The 21297-nt window shown below is 36.8% G+C and overlaps 1 protein-coding gene across 1 annotated transcript in view; it reads left to right on the top strand.

Annotated features, from left to right (window-relative positions):
- Nucleotides 1-20489, top strand: part of LOC117984021 (T-box transcription factor TBX20-like) — a 114294-nt gene extending 93805 nt beyond the window's left edge. Inside the window, exons 5-6 of the mRNA XM_034970673.2 lie at nt 6315-6550; nt 18030-20489. Of these exons, the coding sequence (XP_034826564.1) occupies nt 6315-6550; nt 18030-18348 (555 nt within the window). The 3' untranslated portion in view covers nt 18349-20489. The remainder of the gene's footprint in view (nt 1-6314; nt 6551-18029) is intronic.
- The last annotated feature ends 808 nt before the right edge of the window (nt 20490-21297 follow it).

The raw sequence follows: 21297 nt of genomic DNA, 5'->3' as shown, positions 1-21297 counted from the left end.
ATCAAATTCATAAATACCAAAGGCATTCACGTTACTTCTGAATCGATTTTGCGTAATTACGATGAAGTGTTTGCAGCAGTCCTAATAAAGGCCTCGAAATCCGCTACTTTAAAGCATCATTTTTCATCGCTTACCGCCGTTGTTGACTTAACCTCAATGATGCTATCGGACACTCGCGCACGAAATTAAGTAATAAATATTTGTGAATAAAAACTTCATACCATATGGATATGCGACACCCACGCATCAGAAAGTGATTGAGATTTCGATAACGCTTTAAGAAATTGATGATTTGGTTCCAAAGTATAAGGATTTTTAAGTAGGTTATAGGTATTTGTTTATACGTTAACCACAAGGATTCAATAAACTTTGATCCAAAAAAATCAGATAGTGAGATGTCTAATTAATTAGATCACTAGCACATTCCAACCAATATAAAAACAATTTATCAAAATTTTTGTCAGCTGTTAGTAGATATTGTAATAAAATTAGTATAGTAATACAAATATGATAAATAGGATTTGCCAGCGCGACTGTGCTCGCCCACGCTGAGTCTCCGTTGAATCTGTTGACATCCCATATTGTATGGGCAAACGATGTTTGCATAAATATATCCATTATTTTTAGTGGGTAACTGACAGTTTGAATAACATTAAACTTTTATACAGAAATCTCTCGTGCTTATTAATATTTTCGTCATTAAATATCAATATTTGTTCGCGTAGCCATTCAATCATAAGCGATGGAATGATAATTAAGATTTTGTAACGCTAACGACCTTGCTTGCATTGATTAATTTTTGAGTATCAATCATAGCTTCAATTTGGAAGCACCAAGTCTTGAAATTGAAGAAGCGTAGACTTAATAGTCCTTGATCCGGCTTAAACCTTGTTGATTTAGTAAATAGTCTATCGAAAACAGTTTAGCTCATTTCTTCTGCTTTCTCACCAGACACTGATCATAAATGCATAACAAAATATCATCAAATTAGTCTCGAAGAGAGGGTCCTGTAAATCTAAGCTTCACTGTATTTCATACACTTAATTGTTTTTTATCGTTTGTAGGTTTTCTTGCGCATGACTACAATTTCACTTAAGTTACTTATAATATGGCGTGTCAGTTGACGGAACTGGAATGTTGTTTGCTAAACTCAGCTAATTATTGATAAACTTTGCTGATAGTGATAATCTAAAATAAATTCATCGTCGATGTTTTACTATATTGTAGTTGTAACTTTATCATCATCATCCCGTGCCTTCTTCAAAACGAAGTTTGGAGGTCATCATGCGAAAAGCTTCTCTATTTTCTCTTTTAGTTGTAACTTGCAAGGTATTAAATATGTATATAATGAGCTATCTAGATATGTGGTAGGTACCTATAGGTTAAATAATACGTAAGTTGAAGCGACACAGGTGTGCGGTAGGTAGGTACAAATGGGGTAATTTGTCGCCGCGGCGGTGCGGAGGCGAAAATCCGCGGTAATCCGCGGCCTCGCTTGCTAATCGAAATATCGACGCACGGCTTATTGACATCCAGTCGATTCGCTGGTAGATTGCTTGCCCGTGCCCGCGCTTACACCTGTGCACTGGACCCTGATTCTATGCCATTGAAATCGTATTACATGTGCATATGTATTTTGTGACGTCAAATTTGATACCACTTATTTACCACGTATCTGTCGAATTAGATATCACAAATTGTACATAGTATTATTATAGGTGCGAGTGAACAATATTGAATTTCAAGAATAAATGTCTTTCTTTTCCGCTGGTATAAATATTTAATCCATTTTTATTTTGATGACCTCTCCGTAGAGCTGCTGTGCCAATTTATTATTTTGTGGTATTCGAATGTGTTTTTTTGGTTAATTGAATACTAAAGTTTGTAGGTATCTATGAATCATAATAACACCTATTATGTTTAAAAAATCTGCCTCGTTGATTTTTTTTGAAGTTTATACAATAATAATTTAACTTTCGCTCCGAGCCGTGTTGCCATCTCAACGGTCTAACACGTTCTGGCCCCCTCCGCTAGCCATTCCGCTCCTCCCCACGGCCCTCCCACCGCCCCCCACCGCAATTATAACTGCTCTTTCACCATCAAGCCATATAATACCCTGTTCTTGGAAAGTTAAAGATTAATATCCCATAACGCCTTGTATGAGGGGCGAAGATCCCTTAGTGATCTGTGTCGTCGTCAACATAGGTAGAATTCTATCCCCAGTTGTAGAGATTATAGAATGTTGTTATGATTATGGAAGTGTCTTTGATCTCGTTACTCTACCTACCCACTGCCTTATGTTACAAGAGTTTACAAGTTAAACTTTTTCCGAACTAAAATAACTATAATTATAATCTACATAGGTACTTACTCTAATAGACCAATCATCATAAAAAAGACTTCAAGAATAAGGTTCAAATTTTATTTTGAATTCTTATCTAGGTCTCCCCATCTAAGCGCTTCTCTACAATTGAATCGTGGAAAGGTGTGTGTGTGGAATCTTGGATAGGTAAATAATTATGTAATACATACATAAATATAGGTAATTAAAAAAAACTACATAAATATTGAAGGTTCAAATAACTTACTAATACCTACTTGAATACCTACATATTTAATCGGCTTATCATAATATTCATACATTTAGATATTTTAATAAAATCCTTCAATAATCTTGATTTGTAATTTAAAATCAGGTAGGTACTTAGGTAGGTATTTTAAAGTTGCAGAGAGATGGTTGGTTAATTTTAGATTATAACTGCTGAATGCTCCTAATCCTAAAGACTCTTTTACGCCGAAGCAAAACCATCCAATACCTAAGTATAATATGGCATGCTACAAAAAGGAAACATTATTTTAGAAGCTTTTTATTTAAACTACGAGTATGAATAAATAATTTATATTTCTATCTATAGGTATATAAGTAGGTAGGTACCTATGCTCTTTTTGAATCCAAGTCTCAATTCGTCATAGAAATAGTAGCACAATTTGGATACAATTTCCTAGATAGAAAAAAAAATCCTGAAACTGCATTACCTAAATAACTGGATTTTTATGTTTCAATTTTTTCGTAGTTTTTTTAATAGGTAAATGTATAATATTTATTTGAAAATATATTTATCTAAGTATCTAATTCACACTTTTTATTTTTTAAAACGCTATTATATACCTACCTAGTAGGTAATTTTAGGTACTTATGTAGGTATGATTTGTGGCGGCCAACATGACTTTATTGCAATCTCTTTCTCGTAGGTAAGTACCTACAGTACCTACCTAATCACATTTCTACTTGGTTCTGGCATCTTAATAAGCAGCATGCGAAAGTCTATTTTATGCCAAGACACCATCGTGCTGTAGTATTGAAATATTAGGTAGAGAATTACGACAATCTGCTGCAACGATTCTTGCAAAGTATGTACCTATGAGGAAAATGTCCCAATACTCGTCAATTTCTTTGGTAGGTATTATAAATTATTGTATCTACCTACCTAGCATGCGGCCCTGTGGCACACCGCAATGTGTTGCTCTGGCGTGAATGAAGCTTAACGTAGTTAAATTAAAGTCAAAATATTAGCAGATAAAATCATTAACCTCAAGAAGTCCGAGTCTGTATTTTGTGTGAAGCGGGGCGGCGCTGTTGCCATTACTGGGAGCCTTAAATTTCACACCTGCGTCAGTGAATTATCGCCGCAGCCACGGAGTTTCAGGGATTATGTTCCAGGTTTAGCCAAGTGTAATATCCAGCTTTAAGTTATTTAACTATTTGTAGGAATTTATCAATTGAGGCAAACTAAAATTTCTCGGGATTGTAGGTACTTATGTAAAAATCTTTTTTTAAGGTAGTTAGGCTCCTGCCTATACTTTAATTGGAAGAATTTTAGGGTGAGATCTATTATAGAGCGCGCTCTGACTTTGTTTAGACTTAAGACAGAGTTAAAACGAGACATGTAGGTATATATCTCTTACATAAATCTCCTGCGTTTTAACTCAAACTTAAGTCTGAGCAAAGTCAAAGTGCGCTCTATGGATCTCAGCCTCAGATTAGGGATGGACTAAGGACTTGTATTATGATGACCATCAAGATTGGTTGGTATGGTAGGTATCTAAAAAGGACACAAACAAGATACTCGTAGGTACCTGCATTTACTTATTGGTCATCCCAAAATATCTTACTACATTATAAGTCCTACAGTTCGCGAAAGGAAATAATGTATATCGACCTTTAGAACGTCCCGCACACCCGCACAGCGCCTGCGCTATCATACCGCTCCGGGTTAGCGCGGGGGTTGTGCGGGTGTGTGGGGAGTCCCCACCCCGATTGCCGTCTTGACCTGTCGCGTACTATACCTACTTAATAATGTTTTTATGAACAACCAGCTGACCCGGCGAACTTCGTACCGCCTAACAGTCGATTTTTTTTAAATACTTTATTTTTTTAATATTTCGCTCCGTAAGAACCATCCTCGTACTTCAAGGAATATTATAAAAAAGAATTAGCTAAATCGGTTCAGCTGTTATCGAGATTTGCGATCAGCAACACATTTACTTAGCGATTCATCTCTACATAGTATATAAAATAAAGTCGCTTCCCGCGTCTGTATGTATGTATGTAATGTATGTATGAACGCCTAGATCTTTTAAACCACGCAACGGATTTTAATGCGGTTTTCATAAATAGATAGAGTGATTCAAGAGGAAGGTTTTAGCTATAGTTTAATTCTCAAAAAAATTGAGATCCCTAGAGAAATTGAAGTAATGTGAATTAGGTCGGAAAAAAATCCTCTCATTTGAGAGTTTCCGAGGCAATGACACCTCAATGACACCACATTAGTATCTACATTGCACCCATGCAAAGCCGGGGCGGGTCGCTAGTTTTTATATATAGAGATGTAAGTACCTATACCTACCTAGGTAGACGAAACCTTACACGCAAAATATACCTACCTACCTACGTCATATCTTTAGAGTTTCAATCTTAATCATCTCATACCTAATTAAAAGCTTCAAAAAGAATAGGCCCGCGGTTGCTTAATATGATAATAAGTACACAGAGAGGCGGATGTTCAGAACGTTCCTATTAAAGTAATTAGGAAACTCCAAAACACCTTAATAATGAGATAATGCTTCACAGCAGCACCGCACAATGAATCGGCACTCTTGAAACGAACGCAATTATGTAATAAAAGCGAGTAGGCATTCAAATTCATTAACAAACATTAATTATAACATCAATAGCGAACGCTGATGTTAACCGATAGGGACGTTGCGATCAAATTCGACTACACAACGCACAACGTTGAGTATTTCCAAACCGTTCCTTTTGTTCCAAATCTCCGCGCCGCCGTTCTAAATCTAAATTATCGACTCCCCAAAACAGGAGTAGGTATAGGTATCATGTAATGTATTTATGTGAGTTTCTTTTTCCCACCATAACTTCTAAATGAACAGATGTGCATCATTAGAACCCTTGCATCATCCTGAGTGGCACTGGCTATAAATTTGAAATAAAAATCTATATGGCGGCTGTATGGCGCCATTTTCAAATATTGTTTTTACTTTATAATTCGTTTTTGGCAGAACAGTCGTGTTTTGGGGATCACCAGGGAAAACAAGGAACCCTTACATATAGAAACACATCGTTGTCTCATGTCTGTGTACTTTCTGTTGTGCATGGTATACTTTCCGTTGACCTAGAATCCTGGAATTTAGTAAGTATAACAATTTCTTGTAGCACAAGCAAAGGGAAAAATCCGAAAATCATAAAATGGTTACATCACATAATTAAAAGTAAAAAAATGTGATTTCTTGTACGCTCGCACGGAACCATTCGTGTGTGAATCCCACTCGCACTTGATCGATTTTTTTTTGACTGTACAACTTGCAGCCACCGTCGTTCAAAAACCGATTATGCCTTCCTTAATTTTTTTAATTCGACTACAATTAATAGTTAACGATCATCCCATCCCTAGTCGGTGTGCTGGTGCCAGTAGGTATGGGCAGTCAGTGGGTGCCGGCCACTATCGCGCGTCACATCGGTCGACCAATTAATTACAATGTAGTGATGAGAAATCACCGACACTATCATTATAGAGATAACGTTAATTAATTTGACAAGAAAATAGCATCAAGTAAGTAGGTAGGTATATTGTTTGGGGCATACCGAATTAGGCTTTGATGTTTTGTTTATTATAAGTGAGATCGCAATCAGGGTATGAGGCGGGAGAGGGGGGGGGGGGAACACACTTTCGCATTTATAATAAGGGCTTAGCTAATGCGATCTTTCACTGAGCTAATTACCCAATCTTCCTTTACAGATCGTTCTAAACTCCATGCACCGATATCAACCCCGTATACACCTAGTTAAAGTCCGGGACGGTGGCGGCCCCATCACTGACCTCTCCAGAGAGCAGCACAGGACCTTCATCTTCCCTGAGACAGTCTTCACCGCGGTCACAGCGTACCAGAACCAGCTGATCACCAAATTGAAGATCGATTCGAATCCATTCGCGAAAGGCTTCAGGGATTCTTCGAGGCTGACCGATTTCGATAGGTAAGATGAAATTTTTCTTATTTAATCCACACTGTAAATTCTTTGAAAGTGAGGGGAGAGCTTTGTTCGGAATTTGTTTACGTAATCAAATCAGAAATGAAAAGAGCCTCCCCGCGATGGTGCTTAGTTTTATGCCGATCACAAGAACCCGGGCGTCCCGGGAAGCAGCTGCTACATGAACAAAATCAGTAGGCTGACTAATCTTTTCACCACGACGGCTACCTTTAAGACTGAGCTATCGCGGTTGCGGCTTTTTGAGCTGCCAATGTTTGAGGTGACCGTCGACTCGAGAAGAAGTGATCAGAAATGAGGAGATCCTATAAGAACCATAGCAACCGACATAGCTCAACCTGTCGCGGCTTACGAGCTGAAGTGACACTGCTTCGTAGGCTGAATGCTGAATGTTGAATGCCCTGCTGAGAGCATTCTGGCAATTCCCTATCGAATTCGACTTCAGAGAGTTGCAGTTCGCCTGAAAGCAGGCTAAACAACAGCTAAAGTCAATGTAACCAGAACGTTAGCAAAAACAAAAAAAAACGCGAAAAATAAATAAAAAATACTATCCTGTATTTTTAGTAAAAGTTCACGGTATATTGCAAATAAAACATCTGACTGACGCTAAAGGTCAACGAACGTTGCGTATGTAGGCCATTCGGAGTCAATGCCACGTCGTAGGTGGCATTGAACCCAGTTTTGAACGCTAAACATTGCGAGTTTGAAAAATACTAAATCACTAAAACTACAAAATGAGGCAAATGGTTATTGATATTGGAACAAGCTTAGATAGGTAGTAGGTAGATATCACAATAACGCTAAGGTTTTGCTAGCGTTCTGGTTACACCTGTATATACCTACAGGTTTCAGTCTGTCGAATTTTTATCACGCCGTACCTATAAGCATGTAACAGGAGTCATATAACAAGTATAGATAGCTAACTCGCCCTTGCTTTGTCCGGATGAATTGTATGAAAATCCATAATGAGTATCCGTAAGAGCCATGTACAATCTCAAGTTTCTAGACCTAGCATTGTGAGTTGTACGTTTAGTCAGTTACTTCTTTGACCTATATGCTTAGATAACATAACTTTATAATCAGCTAGACCATAAACAAGCTAAATAATAAGTCCTAATAAAGTAAAGTAATTCCTACTTACAGAATAACTAGATGTTCTTTGAATTTGTAACTTTTGAATTGCAAGCTTTTGAATGCAGCCTCGAACCATCATTGGTTTAAACACCTATTCACCATAATGTTTTACAAAACAAATTTTTTAGTTTTAGCATATGTTAGAAGCCCGTTCAGTATAATTTCCACACCTATTATTTTTGCTCAAATTAGCAGCAATTACTCCAAACGCGAGAGTGACGACCACGCGTTCGTGTAGCAAATAGGGTTAGTATGAGATTTTACGTCTCGCTAACGTTGATAGAATTCGAGCATCGAAACACAATAGGTAACGTAATATGTACCCAATTTTCCTTGATTTAAAGTCCAATATATTAAAAATCGGTAGGTAGGTAAGTACTACGCCTTTCCGCCTGAAGCACTGGTTGTAGCTGTTTGGACGAAGTTAAGCTTTAATATAAAGTTTTACTCTAACTTTATTATTTTTTGACCACATATAGATTCCACACACACATCAATAGTTACGATCATAGAAATCTATCCACTTTCTGCTGTCTTATTTTTAAAAAGCGGCTAACTTCAAAAGTATAGTTTTTTAATTATCGCCAAAAAAACGTACTGTGATTTTTTTTAAATTACCTTTATAAAAAATATTCTACGTAGGACCAAAGTTTTTCAGTTAGTTTGTAGTTTGGTCTTACGTAGAAAATATTTCATGTATACTTGAGTTTCTTTATTCCACCATAACTTATATCCTGAACAGATTGAAACGCATGGTGTATCGTTAAATACTATGGCTAGAATTTTTTTGAAAAAATTAAATATGGCGGCTGCATGGCTCATTTTCAAATATGAAAACTTTTATATATTTTTTACTTTCTCGTTTCTCGTTTACTGATCAAACTCAATCTCTTTGTAGCTAACCACTTTTTAGGCTTAGGACGGCAGCGTTGGCGACATGACGTAAAATCTCATACTAACCCCACAGGCCGGTACTGCTGCAGGCGAATTTGATAAATTGGCAGGTTATTAGCAACAGTTGAAAGGCATTAGGTCGACCGCCCTGCAATTTGCGTGGCGGCTTTTGCATGAATAAAAGATCAAAAACTCGCCTCATCTGATTGCAGCCGATGCTACGCCGATCGGAGCAGATTTAGGGATGTTGTTATCCCCCTATCAGCTCAATCGATTCGCAAAAAATAAGATTATAGCCATAAAATGTTTCGGAATTTATGGCGATTGTGTTATTGCTCTGATTTGCAATTTATACGGGCTAAAAGGGTACACCTATTTATTATTTTGTCGTAAACAATTCGGGAATATTTTATTTAAAGTGGTTTAGATGTAATAATCAGTGACTTTTCGTGTATTTTTTACGAAATCTCGACATAAGATCTTAATAAATACCTCCTCTATGTAGTTATTTATTTGGTGAAGGAAATCATCGTGAAGAAACCTACATGCCTGAGCATCATGTTCTCAAAGATGTGTGAAGTCTGTCAATCCGGACTTGGTCAGTGTGGTAAACTATGGCTAAACCCTTCTCATGTTAAGAGGAGACCCGTGCGCAGAAGTGAACCCTCGATGTGATGATGATACCTAACATTATCTACCCCTTAAGGAAATGTCAGTATTTTATAGTAAGCACCTACGAGGAAAAAACTAAATTATTGAGCTTATTATGAATGATTTTACGTTACTAGAATGCGAATAGCAGACAAAGTCCGAGAATCATTTCAAACATCGCTTGTATAAATTGTAGTTAAAATTAATTGAAACCAAATTATCATAAGTTATGAAAATTTTATCCAAATCTATATGTAATAAATTCTAAGCATTCTATTGAAAATGTTATCTCTTTCGACGTAGCTTTCCGATATATTGTATTATTAATTTATCAACAAATAGATAGCTAAAATAATAATTAATGTGATCGGTTAGGATAACAGCTATCGATTCTAATTTATGTCACGTCACTAGACCGTGTAGTTAAGTCAGAGATAAATCTATCTCCACAAATATCTGGCGAGTATTGGTCAAGTGTTTGACAAGCAATCGATAACGTTATGCTAATATGATATAGAAATATTTCTAAAATGCAGCGCCTTTAAATACCACTATGTCGATAATATACTAGGTGGGTATGCAACCTGCAACATGCTGTAACGAGGTCAAAAGATAAACTAGAAAAAATAGAGAGGTACAAATTACACATTTTTTCGTACATTTACTTTTAATACTATATCAAGAACTAGTGCCTAGTGCCCCTTTAGGTATTGAATTTTCAAAAATCCTTTCTTATAGCTGATGTCTACGTCATATTAGCTATCTGTATGCCAAATTTCAGCCCGACCCGTCCAGTAGTTGAAGCTGTGCGTTGATAGATCAGTCAGTCAGCTTTTCTTTTTATATATAGACGAAAATGGACTAGGAATGATTTCTGACTACCAAAAAAACCACTAACAGAAGAATTACTACCTACTCGTATTTTTGTAACTTTGTTATTGAACATTATGACGAGCCGGTACCGTTTGAGCTATACGGTTTTAACCACTATAGTCCATCCAGCAATAGAACTTACCTAGTACTTTATTTTGTCACAAATTGCTAAGTTGGTAAAATACTCGTAGATAAATACTTGGATTAACAACTTCATGTAAATTAACTTTTGTCTCTTTAAAAATTACTCTGACATCAAAGGGCTTGTAAAATAGCATTTTATTATTTTCTTATTATGTCCAAAAGACCGATGAAATGATCATAACAGTACAGCTGTTTTTAAACGAGTAGGTAGTTTTCTGCACATGATATCGTGTCTGGTAACACGGAGAATTTTGGAGCAAGTTATCATGGAACCTGTCCGTGCATCACCGACGATGGGCAGATAATAGAAATGCGCTTTAATTTGTCGTTTAGGGCATAATGAGGAGTGAGCCCTGTGATTACGCACGCCGCCGCCGCCGGCTCGCGCGCTGTTGACGTGAGCTGTTTCCACACGCCGCACTGAGCTCCTACCACGAAACCGCGCATCTCCGAAGTCGAACGTGTGATCTCGAAGATACAACAATGGCGAATGCTACACACTCGATCTGGATCGGCGATATTTGGTGCATTACCTATACTCAATATTGCTATTGAGTGTAATTCATGCTCTATGAGCCATTTGCTGTGCTTAGGTGTACCTACGTGTGTGAACATGGGTAATGCAAGGTAAAAAAGTAGGCATAACAGGTCTATCTGTTTAATAAGACTGGTTCGATCCAAATATCGCCGATCCAGATCGAGTATGTCATTCGCCAATGACTGGTCACTGCAGACTGAAGAAAGACTTTCAATATGAAATTATGTGAATGCTCAGTCGGCAGCAAGAAGATGAAGACTCTAATGCACATCTTCTGTGACTGTCTAGCCTTTATTGACAAGCGTAGTCAAGTTCTACGAGGTCATTTGATGAGTCCCTGTAATGTAGCTTGAACCTCAGGCCATAGCCAGGTTCATATTAATAATAACACCTGGGTCTTGACTCATTCTGACATTGAAATCTTTAGTAGGTACGTGCGTACCTAATGCGTATCATAGTACAACGTTAAGTTTCACCCTTTTGCTATTGCATACAAGGACTGACAATTGTGACGTCACAATTACGAAGTCACGAATTATGAATGTCATAGAAGTGTCCTTTAAGTACTTAATTCCCGAAAATAAGAGTTTTTGTACCTATTATGATACTGTATGATGTATATGCTCTATATGTATTAATCTATATAGACTTTCAATTTTTCATATGTAGAAAATAAACAATTCTTTCATCATCAAATCATAAGATCAACATTAGAATCTTCAAAAATCACTCTAAATTCTATGATTACAGGAAAGCTAGGATTGACACAACCATAAATAACATTTTTATACATGGCCAATACAGTGACAATAAATAATAGTGGCAACACCGCGCCGGTAGATTGTAGGTAACTCTTGCAAAAACTCGAAGTGAAAAATGGTCGACCATTGTGCTATATAAAAAATTTAAAATATTTATGAAAATGATTGAAACATAATCCAACCTAGTGATAAACACAAATTTAAGTGAGTTAACAATGGTAGAATGAGAGAATTGTATTGATAGTAAAACTGCTATTCGCTTAAGAATTAAAAAAAATCGAATTAAACCATCTAGAAGAGACGAATGCGAGAAGAAAAACAAAGGTAGGAGCCATATGGGAACGCCCGCGATTAAAGCCTCCGGCAAATTCTCGCCTCGGACCGGACGGCTCGACTTTGACTTAATGAGTGGAAATCGGAATTATACGGAACACTTTAAAAATGTGTTCATAACCCGCACTTATGGGTGTTAATATTGTCGCTGTAACTAAATGAAGAATGTAAACCTGTGAGATTTAATAAATTCATGCTGAATTTTAATGAAGGAATATCAATAAAAGTTTGTAATTCAAAGACACCTGTCTTTCTGTAAACCAAAGAAATCATAAGTTTTAAAGAAGACAGGCCGCAACGACGTAATTGACGCGAAAAATTATGAATATGTAGGTACTGAGATACCGACATAGGTAGGTACATGGTATATACAGAGACAAAGGGTAGGTTAGGTAGGTATATCATCATCATCATGCGATGCCATCTCCCAACAGAAGCTCGGTGGTCAGCTGGAGAAAGGTTTTTCGGTCTTGTGCAATTTGATTCATTTCCGAGCAAAGGTACATCCGGTTCATTCCTGTATATCATCGAACCACTTCTTTCTTTGACCGTTAGGTGCCTTTTTTCGGCTATCTTACATTCGAGAATGAATCGCGGAATTTCGTAGAGGTAAGTATCTTTAAACACCCATGCTTCGCATCTATATAAAGAGGTATATCAAACTAGCTTTTCCCCTTCAACTTCTGCCTAAATAAAAGAATCAATCACTTCTTCATACTAATTACAGTAGTCATAGTTTAGTGTAGGCTAAGCTCGCTTCAACTTTTTGTTTTATTTTATTTTAACATACCGATATTTAAGCCACTATTTCCATCGAAGATTTGATGGTTCAATAAACTTTTTCATTAAGCGATGATCAGTTCCTCGAACCTATTAATAGAGTAATGGACGCGTCAGTGTATGCTACTGGAAGTAGGCACTTTGTAATAATAATTGATACACGTTGATAGCCCCAGCGAGATTGACGGCCATTTTGAGATGCTATCGATGCATTACAGCGGCTTCCTTCGCTACCGTTCTCTAGCCTGAATGAAAAATAGATAATTAAAAGTTTAAGAGATCCGTCCAATGTTCAATATCGTTTTTTTTTACTTTTTTATATTTAAAAGCCGTGATGGCTTAATGATTGACTGTAACTATATCATAATCCAAGTGGTTGCGATTTCGAATCCCGAGCATCGGGGCAATCAAACGTAGGCACGTTATAAGTACCTATAAACCCTTTGTATATAGCTTATGCCCGCGACTTCGTCCACGTGGACTACACAAATTTCAAACCCTTTAGGGATTGAATTCTCAAAAATCTTTTCTTACCGGCTGTCTACCTCATAAAAACTATATTATGTATGTCAAATTTCAGCCCGATCTGTCCAGTAGTTTGAGCTGTGCATTGTGTATATATCAGTCACTCAGTCAGCTTTTCCTTTTATATTTATAGATTTAACCTCACTTAAGATTTTCAAATGAGCGTCTCTAACGACTTCCTTCGCTGACGTCCGAAATGGCCAGACAATAAGTGTGATAAATCGGCATAGTGTGGGAATGGGGGGCATTTCAGGTATTAATTAATAAGGTACCTACGCCTCCCATTTAATCAAGCAAGTTTTTGTGGGAGTCTTTGTCGGCACGCATTAGCTTAATTGCAAACGATTCACACACATTTAATATTCTGTTTAGACACCATCAAGCTATAGGCTTGCGCTTCTCATGAAAAATGATGATGTACTTACTTACTTAGATTGAAGATAAGGTTTTTTCGAGCAGTAAAATTTGAAAGGACCATATTTTCTTTCCATGTCCGGTAGACAACTGCTAATATTTATGCTATTTCTGGTAGGTAAGTCCCGCAAATTGCTGTTGCGCTGGAACCATGTCTCATTGACATCGAAATGACGCCATTTTGACGTATATTTAAGTAAAAATATACCATCAGCTTGAAACTTCATTCTAGTGCTGACGTCACTAAAATGGCGGCCACGCGCAGTAGCAATTTGCGGGACTTAAACGCGGACGCATTTCAATTTTAAAACACCTTCAGAACCCATACTCTAGGTAGGTGTATTATGTTCATGTCTCTATTAGTAGATACATTAATTTGAATTTCTTTTGCATTTTACTTGCCAAGAAAATATTTTATTCTTTGTATTTCGTACTTTTAAAAGTATCGGTGTTTTATTCTTGCTTCCTTACCTACTTATTTATCGTAAATCGTAATAGGTACCTACTAAGTATTTTATGCTATTTAAAGTCATCTGTTGTTACCAATTCGTCTGAGAGACGTGTGGGATAGTCGTTTAAATTCCAAATCTTGAATAGTGCTGTCCATAAATTCATAATCTGATATCGATAGTGATAATATTTTAATCGTAGTAGGTACCTACACCGCAATATCGATCACTTATTTAGATTTTGCTGATAGAATGATAGGTACTCAATTCATATGCTATTTGAATTATGACAAATATAAATCTTATAGGAAAAGTTTGCTATTTAACTGAATACTAATTTATTTGTAAAAAAATCTTTAAAAGTTTTAAATTTTTGCGCTGGACTTTTATTTCGTTGCAATGTGATCATTAACTTTTTTTCCGTAAAATAATTCGCTATCAATAAAACCAAATCGATATCGACAAGACCAGATATCGATAACACCACTCGCAATTCCTCGCCGGCCTCTTAGAGAGCCGCCCTGTAATTTGGCGGCGAGTGTCGGCCATTACCGCTGATACCGAGATCATAATAAATACCCCATTAACGCCCCCATAGCACCCGAAACGACACGACATAATATCCTCACATTCTGACGAATTAAAAAATAATAAAAAGTGTAAGTATAGTCTGTGCTCGCCTTGCTAACCATAACATATTAAATTGCCACCGCAGAAATTGTTGTTATCTTGACGAAGAGGTGAATGGTCATCTCAAACTCTATATTTTATGCCACCTGATTTGTGGCTTGCCTAGAACAGAGAACAAAGGATTCTATTAATTTACTGAACTCTTTTCCGGGACCAAAAAATATGTCCTTGGATGCCAGCTAGCTACCTATCTCTGTACCTACCCGTCAAAATCGGTTACTTAAACGGATGGGCCGTGAAAACTGAAAAGCTAGCTGACATGACAGATAGACAGGCATACTTTCGCATTTATAATATTACTAAGCTGATGCCCGCGATTTCGTCTGCGTGGATTTAGGTTTTTAAAAATCCCGTGAGAACTCTTTGTTTTTCCGGGATAAAAAGCAGCTTGTTTCATTGTCAAGGTCTATAACTATAGATACCTATCCATGCAAAAAATCACATCGATCCGTTACTCCGTTGCGACGTGATTGAAGGACAAACCAACAAACTATTAGGTAAGTATAATATGGGTACTTTTAGAGATATGCGGTAGGGTTTTCTAATAAAAAAATGTACATAGGTAGGTACCTACTTCGGTTTCATGCGCTCTACCTGTTATGCACCGGCGCCCGCGGCCGCTCCGGTGATAGATTAAATTCGACACGGCATCTCGTGATGTCATGCCAATTTCGAGCCTCATCTCAAATCTGGTATCGTCACGCTCATTTGCCGCTCAGACTCATATCTCAAAACTCAGACGCCGTTAATAACCACTGAGATATATTGAGATCTGAGTATAAGACAACCTGTTTTACACCTATTTATCGCAGTAGGGCGGTATGTCCTCGCATTCGGAAACTAGACAACATTAATTGGATAAGATAATTGTCTTCTGTACTCTAGTTTTTAAATTATTTAATTGTTAATTATTTAATTTACTTAATTGTATATCTTTATTGCTCACACATAATAGGACAGGGAGAAGTGGAAAAGGTTGTGGGAGGCCTTTACACGCAAACTCATGTTCCATTACAAATAGCGTTCACTTACTAACCATACAAACTTAGGAAAATAAGGGTAATGTATCTACTAACTAACAAAACTAATCTACTATGTGACTAACTAAGAAACTTGAGAATAAATAGCTTTTTTATTTGTTATTTGTTATTTATGTACTAGCTGATGCCTATTTAAATTTTTCAAAATCCCGCGGGAACTCTTTAATTTTCCGTGATGAAAAATTGTGCCTATGTGTGTATAGGGTATAATCTATCTCCATTCCAAATTTCATCCAAATCCGTTCTGCTGTTTTTGCGTGATTGAGTAACAAACATCCAAATATTCAAACATCCAAACATCCCAAACATCCACACTTTCACATCCATACTAATATTATAAATACGAAAGTGTGGCTGTCTGTCTGTCTGTCTGTCTGTCTGTCTGTCTGCTAGCTTTTCACGGCCCAGCCGTTGAACCGATTTTATGGAAATTTGGTACCTACAGATAGTAGGTAGCTTGCATCCCGGGGAAGGACATACATAGGCTACTTTTTATCCCGGAAAATCGAAGAGTTCCCACGGGATTTTTAAAAGCCTAAATCCACGCGGACTAAGTCGCGGGCATCATCTAGTTTATAATATTATTAGGATACCTATTAGGATTAGGATTAGGATTGTTATGATATTTATAGCAACCTGCCTTAATTTAATGAGCGTGTAACGTTTTATGAGTTTCTCAAACACGTGCCCGGTGTCCTGTCGGTGGCTGCAGCTTCTGCGAAGCGCGTTTTATAGAGCGCGACCACGACGCGCTGCGAGCTACGAACGCACTAACTTGCCAAACGCGGGATTCGGAGAACTTATTTAATCGTTGTTAGAATCTATACAGGAATTAAACGCTAATATGGCCATATTCTATAAGATCTCTACTTATATAGGTAGGTAAATTGGTTGACTTAATGCCCACCACTTCTTACGCGTGGAGTTAGGTTTTTAAAAATCCCGTGGGAATTCTTCGATTTTCCGAGATAAAAAGCAGTCTATGTCCGTATCCGGGATGTAAGCTATCTTTGTGCCCTTCAGAATGGATTAAACGGATCCGTGAAACAGACAAAAATACCCTAAACTTGCCCTAAACCGTACTTTTGACTAGACAATTAACACACAGAGCAATTTGACGAGTCCCCTCTCAAAATTTTATTGCGCAACGGTTCAGCCTGGCTGTCCAGCGCGGAAATGCAGCCAGTATTATTGGCACTATTCCACGCGGGCATGATTTGTATAGTACATAATTAGATAAGGTTAGCTTTAAGTTATATTGTAATATTTTCAATTATATATTCAAAAAAATGTAGTAGGTCCTATATGTTTATATGTTGCTTTGTCCTTCAAACACGCCGCAACGGTCTTATTAGGGTTCCGTTTTTCCTTTTGAGGTACAGAACCCTAAAAATAAGAAAATCGACAGTGTGGTCATGTTATTTTAGCGAGTATTAATTTTTATGACATCCAAAAACATGTAGGTGTTCTTATGGTCGTAGAAATTCTCCGAAGTAAATTTTATGAACCACGGCCCGTTGAAAGCTAACGAACACGCGAACTCGCTAAACGTGAGATTCGCAGAACTCTCTGCCCAGGAGGTAAACTTACTTCGCGCTAGTGTTATACAACTATTTACGTTCTATGACTTATATCTAAACTCTCTCTTCCTTTTCCTTGATATGTTCGGTGAAAATGTCTAATTTATACTTTGGATCTACCATCAACTAGATATCGCAGATAACCACATCACTGTCGCAGGCAAAAGAAAATCTTAGCTAACTTTAAACAATCAGATTAGTCAAATCATTATTTTATAAAAGCTGAAAGTTTCTCTGCGTATAGAGAGGAATGAAGGAATGCCAGGCACCCTTAAATATTTAAACTTTAAGGGCGTCTGGCAGGGGTTGCCACGATACTAAGTGTCTGGCAATGCATGACGTGATTTCTAATATTATTCCGAAGAAAATGTAAAAAAATTGACTTTATACTTTGACGAAGATTTTTTAGACTATAATTACCTTCTACATTCCTCCCTGTGTTGGGGACAATACGCAGAGAAACTTTCAGCTTTTATAAACTGACGAAGGTCTGGCACGCGCTGGCTCTCTCTCCAAAGAAAAATCTAAGCTAACTTTAGACAATCAGTCAAATTACTACATACTTATCCCTGTAATTTCTCAGTACCTACCTACTTAAGTATCTCGATACTTTTTTGAACACTAAACCAGATATTAACTGTTTACTTCTCTTTATTTCCAGGGATCCAATGGAGTTGATGCTAATGGAACAGCAGTTGCTTCGGTCTCCGTTACGACTGTACTCAGGAGCGACTGGTACCAGCGAGGAAGAGGCAGAGAAACGTGCAGTTTGGGCTAGAACTCCGCCGGCTTTGCAGCTACTAGCGCTTGGAGGACGTGCCTGGCCCACTGCCTGGCCTCAACCCCTGGCTCTACCACCAGAACTCTGGCTACAGAAACCTCCCGCACCAGTACGGTACTGCCCGTACCCCCCTCTCGCGCACCCCTCTGCGCCTCCGCCAAGATCAGACCACGTACCGTCGCCGCGACATCCAATGTAAAATTTAAACACACTTGTTCCAAAACTTTAGCAAGTTATATAATTCCTATTTGAAGTGGCAAAAACTAATTTCCGAACTATAAATAGTGCTGTGAAAAAGTTATATAATTGAAGACTAGAAAATTAATAAATGAATGTACCTATTAAATCTAAGAAACTTGTGTAGTTCGGTCTCTACTGTAGTTGACATTAGTTATACATTTGTAATTTGAAGGTTCCTACCCGAATAATAATTTTAATTGTATAGTTAGATCAATTTAGCATACAGTTACCTGTATAGAGTTCTGTCCTAATTCTCTGCATTTTATTGTTTTAAACATTATTTTCATAATTACTATTATGTGTACAGATAAAACTGACAGATTATTAAATTATTAAAACAGTAACCAAAGATTCTGTAACTGTTCTGTAAAAAATGAACGTTTAGTTGTTACTAACACATGACGTGAATAATAAAATTATAAAAATAGTACCTACCATTTTATTATGAATAAATAACTTGATGTGTTAGCATTCCAGAATTGATAATAGCGCATCCGATATCGAGTACCTAATATATTTTTAATAACAATAAAAGACTTATTTAAGACTAATGAAATATTAAATGGTTGAAATGTCTTCGAATTTTAAATGTTCTTTTAGATTTTATTCTTTCGAAACTTTGGGAAACAGTGATAAACGTTGTATTAAACTTGTGTGTATATTTTAGAATTACTATTTATATTCCATTCAACATAAGTTTATTAATATTATGTGTACATAATGTTGAATATTTTATAGGAATCTTAAAATTAATACACAAATTCTGTTTTTTTTTTAATTTTAGGAAAATAGTTAAAGGCATTTTATACTGCAGACGACACAGGTAAATACCTATTACCATCAAAATATTATAATAAAAGGCCATTTGAATGTCAGTGTATTTTTCACCATGAGTAACAATATCTAATCTTGCATTTGTTGATGACCTAATTAATCTACAAGGTATTTATTTCATCAGAAGATGATCAGAAGACAAAATTTATGTATTGTCTAAATATAAGTATAAAATATTCAAAATTATGATTGTAAATTGAAAAAGCTATAAACTACCTACTTATTAGAAACTGTATGTACTGTATAGTGGTTGATTAAATTATTTTTGTAGTATAAGCACTGTATATAGGGGTCACGTAGTTGTTTGTAATGGGTAAGAGATTTTTTGAAAAATTAATCTGTAGAAAAAAATGCGACACCTGCTCACACCGACTATCCATCCTCCTGTCCTGAATGTTTAAGTTGTTATAATTCTGTTAAGTACAACAAAATTTTATTTACTTCGCGTAAATGTATCGTGGCAAGATTCATAATAATAACGATGAATTTTTCAGTAAAAATTCATTATTTGAGCCAATACTTTTAGCAACTGTACACAAAAAGAAGTCTCTAAACTAAAGTATTATTGATAGATCTTTCACGCACCTATTGAACATTGCAGCAACGTTGCCACTAAGGGCGCCTGCAAAGTGCTACGCGGCCGCAGCACGACGCTGTCGCGCAACGGCAGCGCTACACCCATTATCAGTTCATCGGTCGAAATTATATGGATTTACAAAGCAGCGCATCCGCAGCGCTGCAGCCGCGCTACCTCCGCGCGGCACTTTGCAGCAAATTTGAAGGCGCCCTTATTTTAGACTTGTCAATTTAGTTTTGAGTGCTAATTAGTCGTTATTCTAGTTACTTATGGAGACAATCAAAATCCTTTCAGCATCATTGTCAATTGTCATGCAAAAATGGTAAGATATTTAATTGTTTCTTGTTGAACTAGGTACATACATACATACATTACGACAGGTCGAGATGGCAATCGTGGTATCAGGCGGGGGTACGCCCCGCACACCCGCGCTCGCCCGCACCGGGCTACCGCGGGGACTGTGCGGGCGTCCCCACCCCGATTGCCATCTCAACCTGTCGCATACTATACATTTTGTTTAATTACGGTAGGTAATTCAAAGATATCAATTAAAAACAATTGCATACGCAAGGTGATTCAATATCTGGTTCATGATCCAATCTTTTTTTTAAATAGAAACAAAATGTGGATAATGTGAGCAGTTCGCAAACGTAGTGACACATATCAGGGTCCGCCCTAAGTGTTAATAAACTAAACAAATACAACAATTATTGTTTTATTTTAATTAGAACCCCAGTTAGGTACCAATATTACAGCAGTAAGAGAGGTACGCACCGTCCTATTCTTAAAATACTAGCTCATATCTGGTGGAATTCTGAATCCAACCCACTGCTTAAGTTACTCCGAAACTGATCAAATTCAAATCTCTATTGTGATATATGCTCTCAGCATAAGCTTTAAGCTTTATTGAAAGGAGGGAAAAGTTAAATTAGTTGTGTGATATTCTCATATAACTTACTTTAAAAAAAAGTTACCAGAGGGTTGAACCCTCATTGAGTGTATCCCGAACTACTTACTAAATAAAAATATGGTTGTCCATAATACAGATCGATGAAATCTCGTAAGAATCAAATGTAATTGACAAGTTATTCTGTTCAGTTAAGCAATTATTGCAAATCCATTAGGTACAGCAAAACAATGTAAAAACAAAAACAAATAATTTTATTTTTTGAAAATAAAGTGAAATATTGGACATGCTATGGAGTAGGTATCTACCAATCTATGGAGGTACTAGGTATCCATAGCATTTCTCCTTTCTGTGTATTATCGTTAGTACTATTATATATTCTGTGGTATTATGTAGATTCATATTCCTGCTCTTCGGAGAAAGGTCAATAGAGGGCGCTGCGGTCAAGGAATAAAAAACATGGGGTAATTAAAATATTGTATTGTGTAATTGTATTGACAGGGTCTTAAAGAAATAACTAATCGATTAACTACCTAGTAGAAAATTAACACGATCTTATCGAAAAGCAAATAGTTCAATCTGATTGCAAC

Source organism: Maniola hyperantus, chromosome 1 (assembly GCF_902806685.2).
Source record: "Maniola hyperantus chromosome 1, iAphHyp1.2, whole genome shotgun sequence".
Taxonomy (NCBI): Eukaryota; Metazoa; Arthropoda; class Insecta; order Lepidoptera; family Nymphalidae; genus Maniola; species Maniola hyperantus.
Note: the sequence above shows the minus strand (reverse complement) of the source record. Positions and strands in the feature narration are given on the sequence as shown.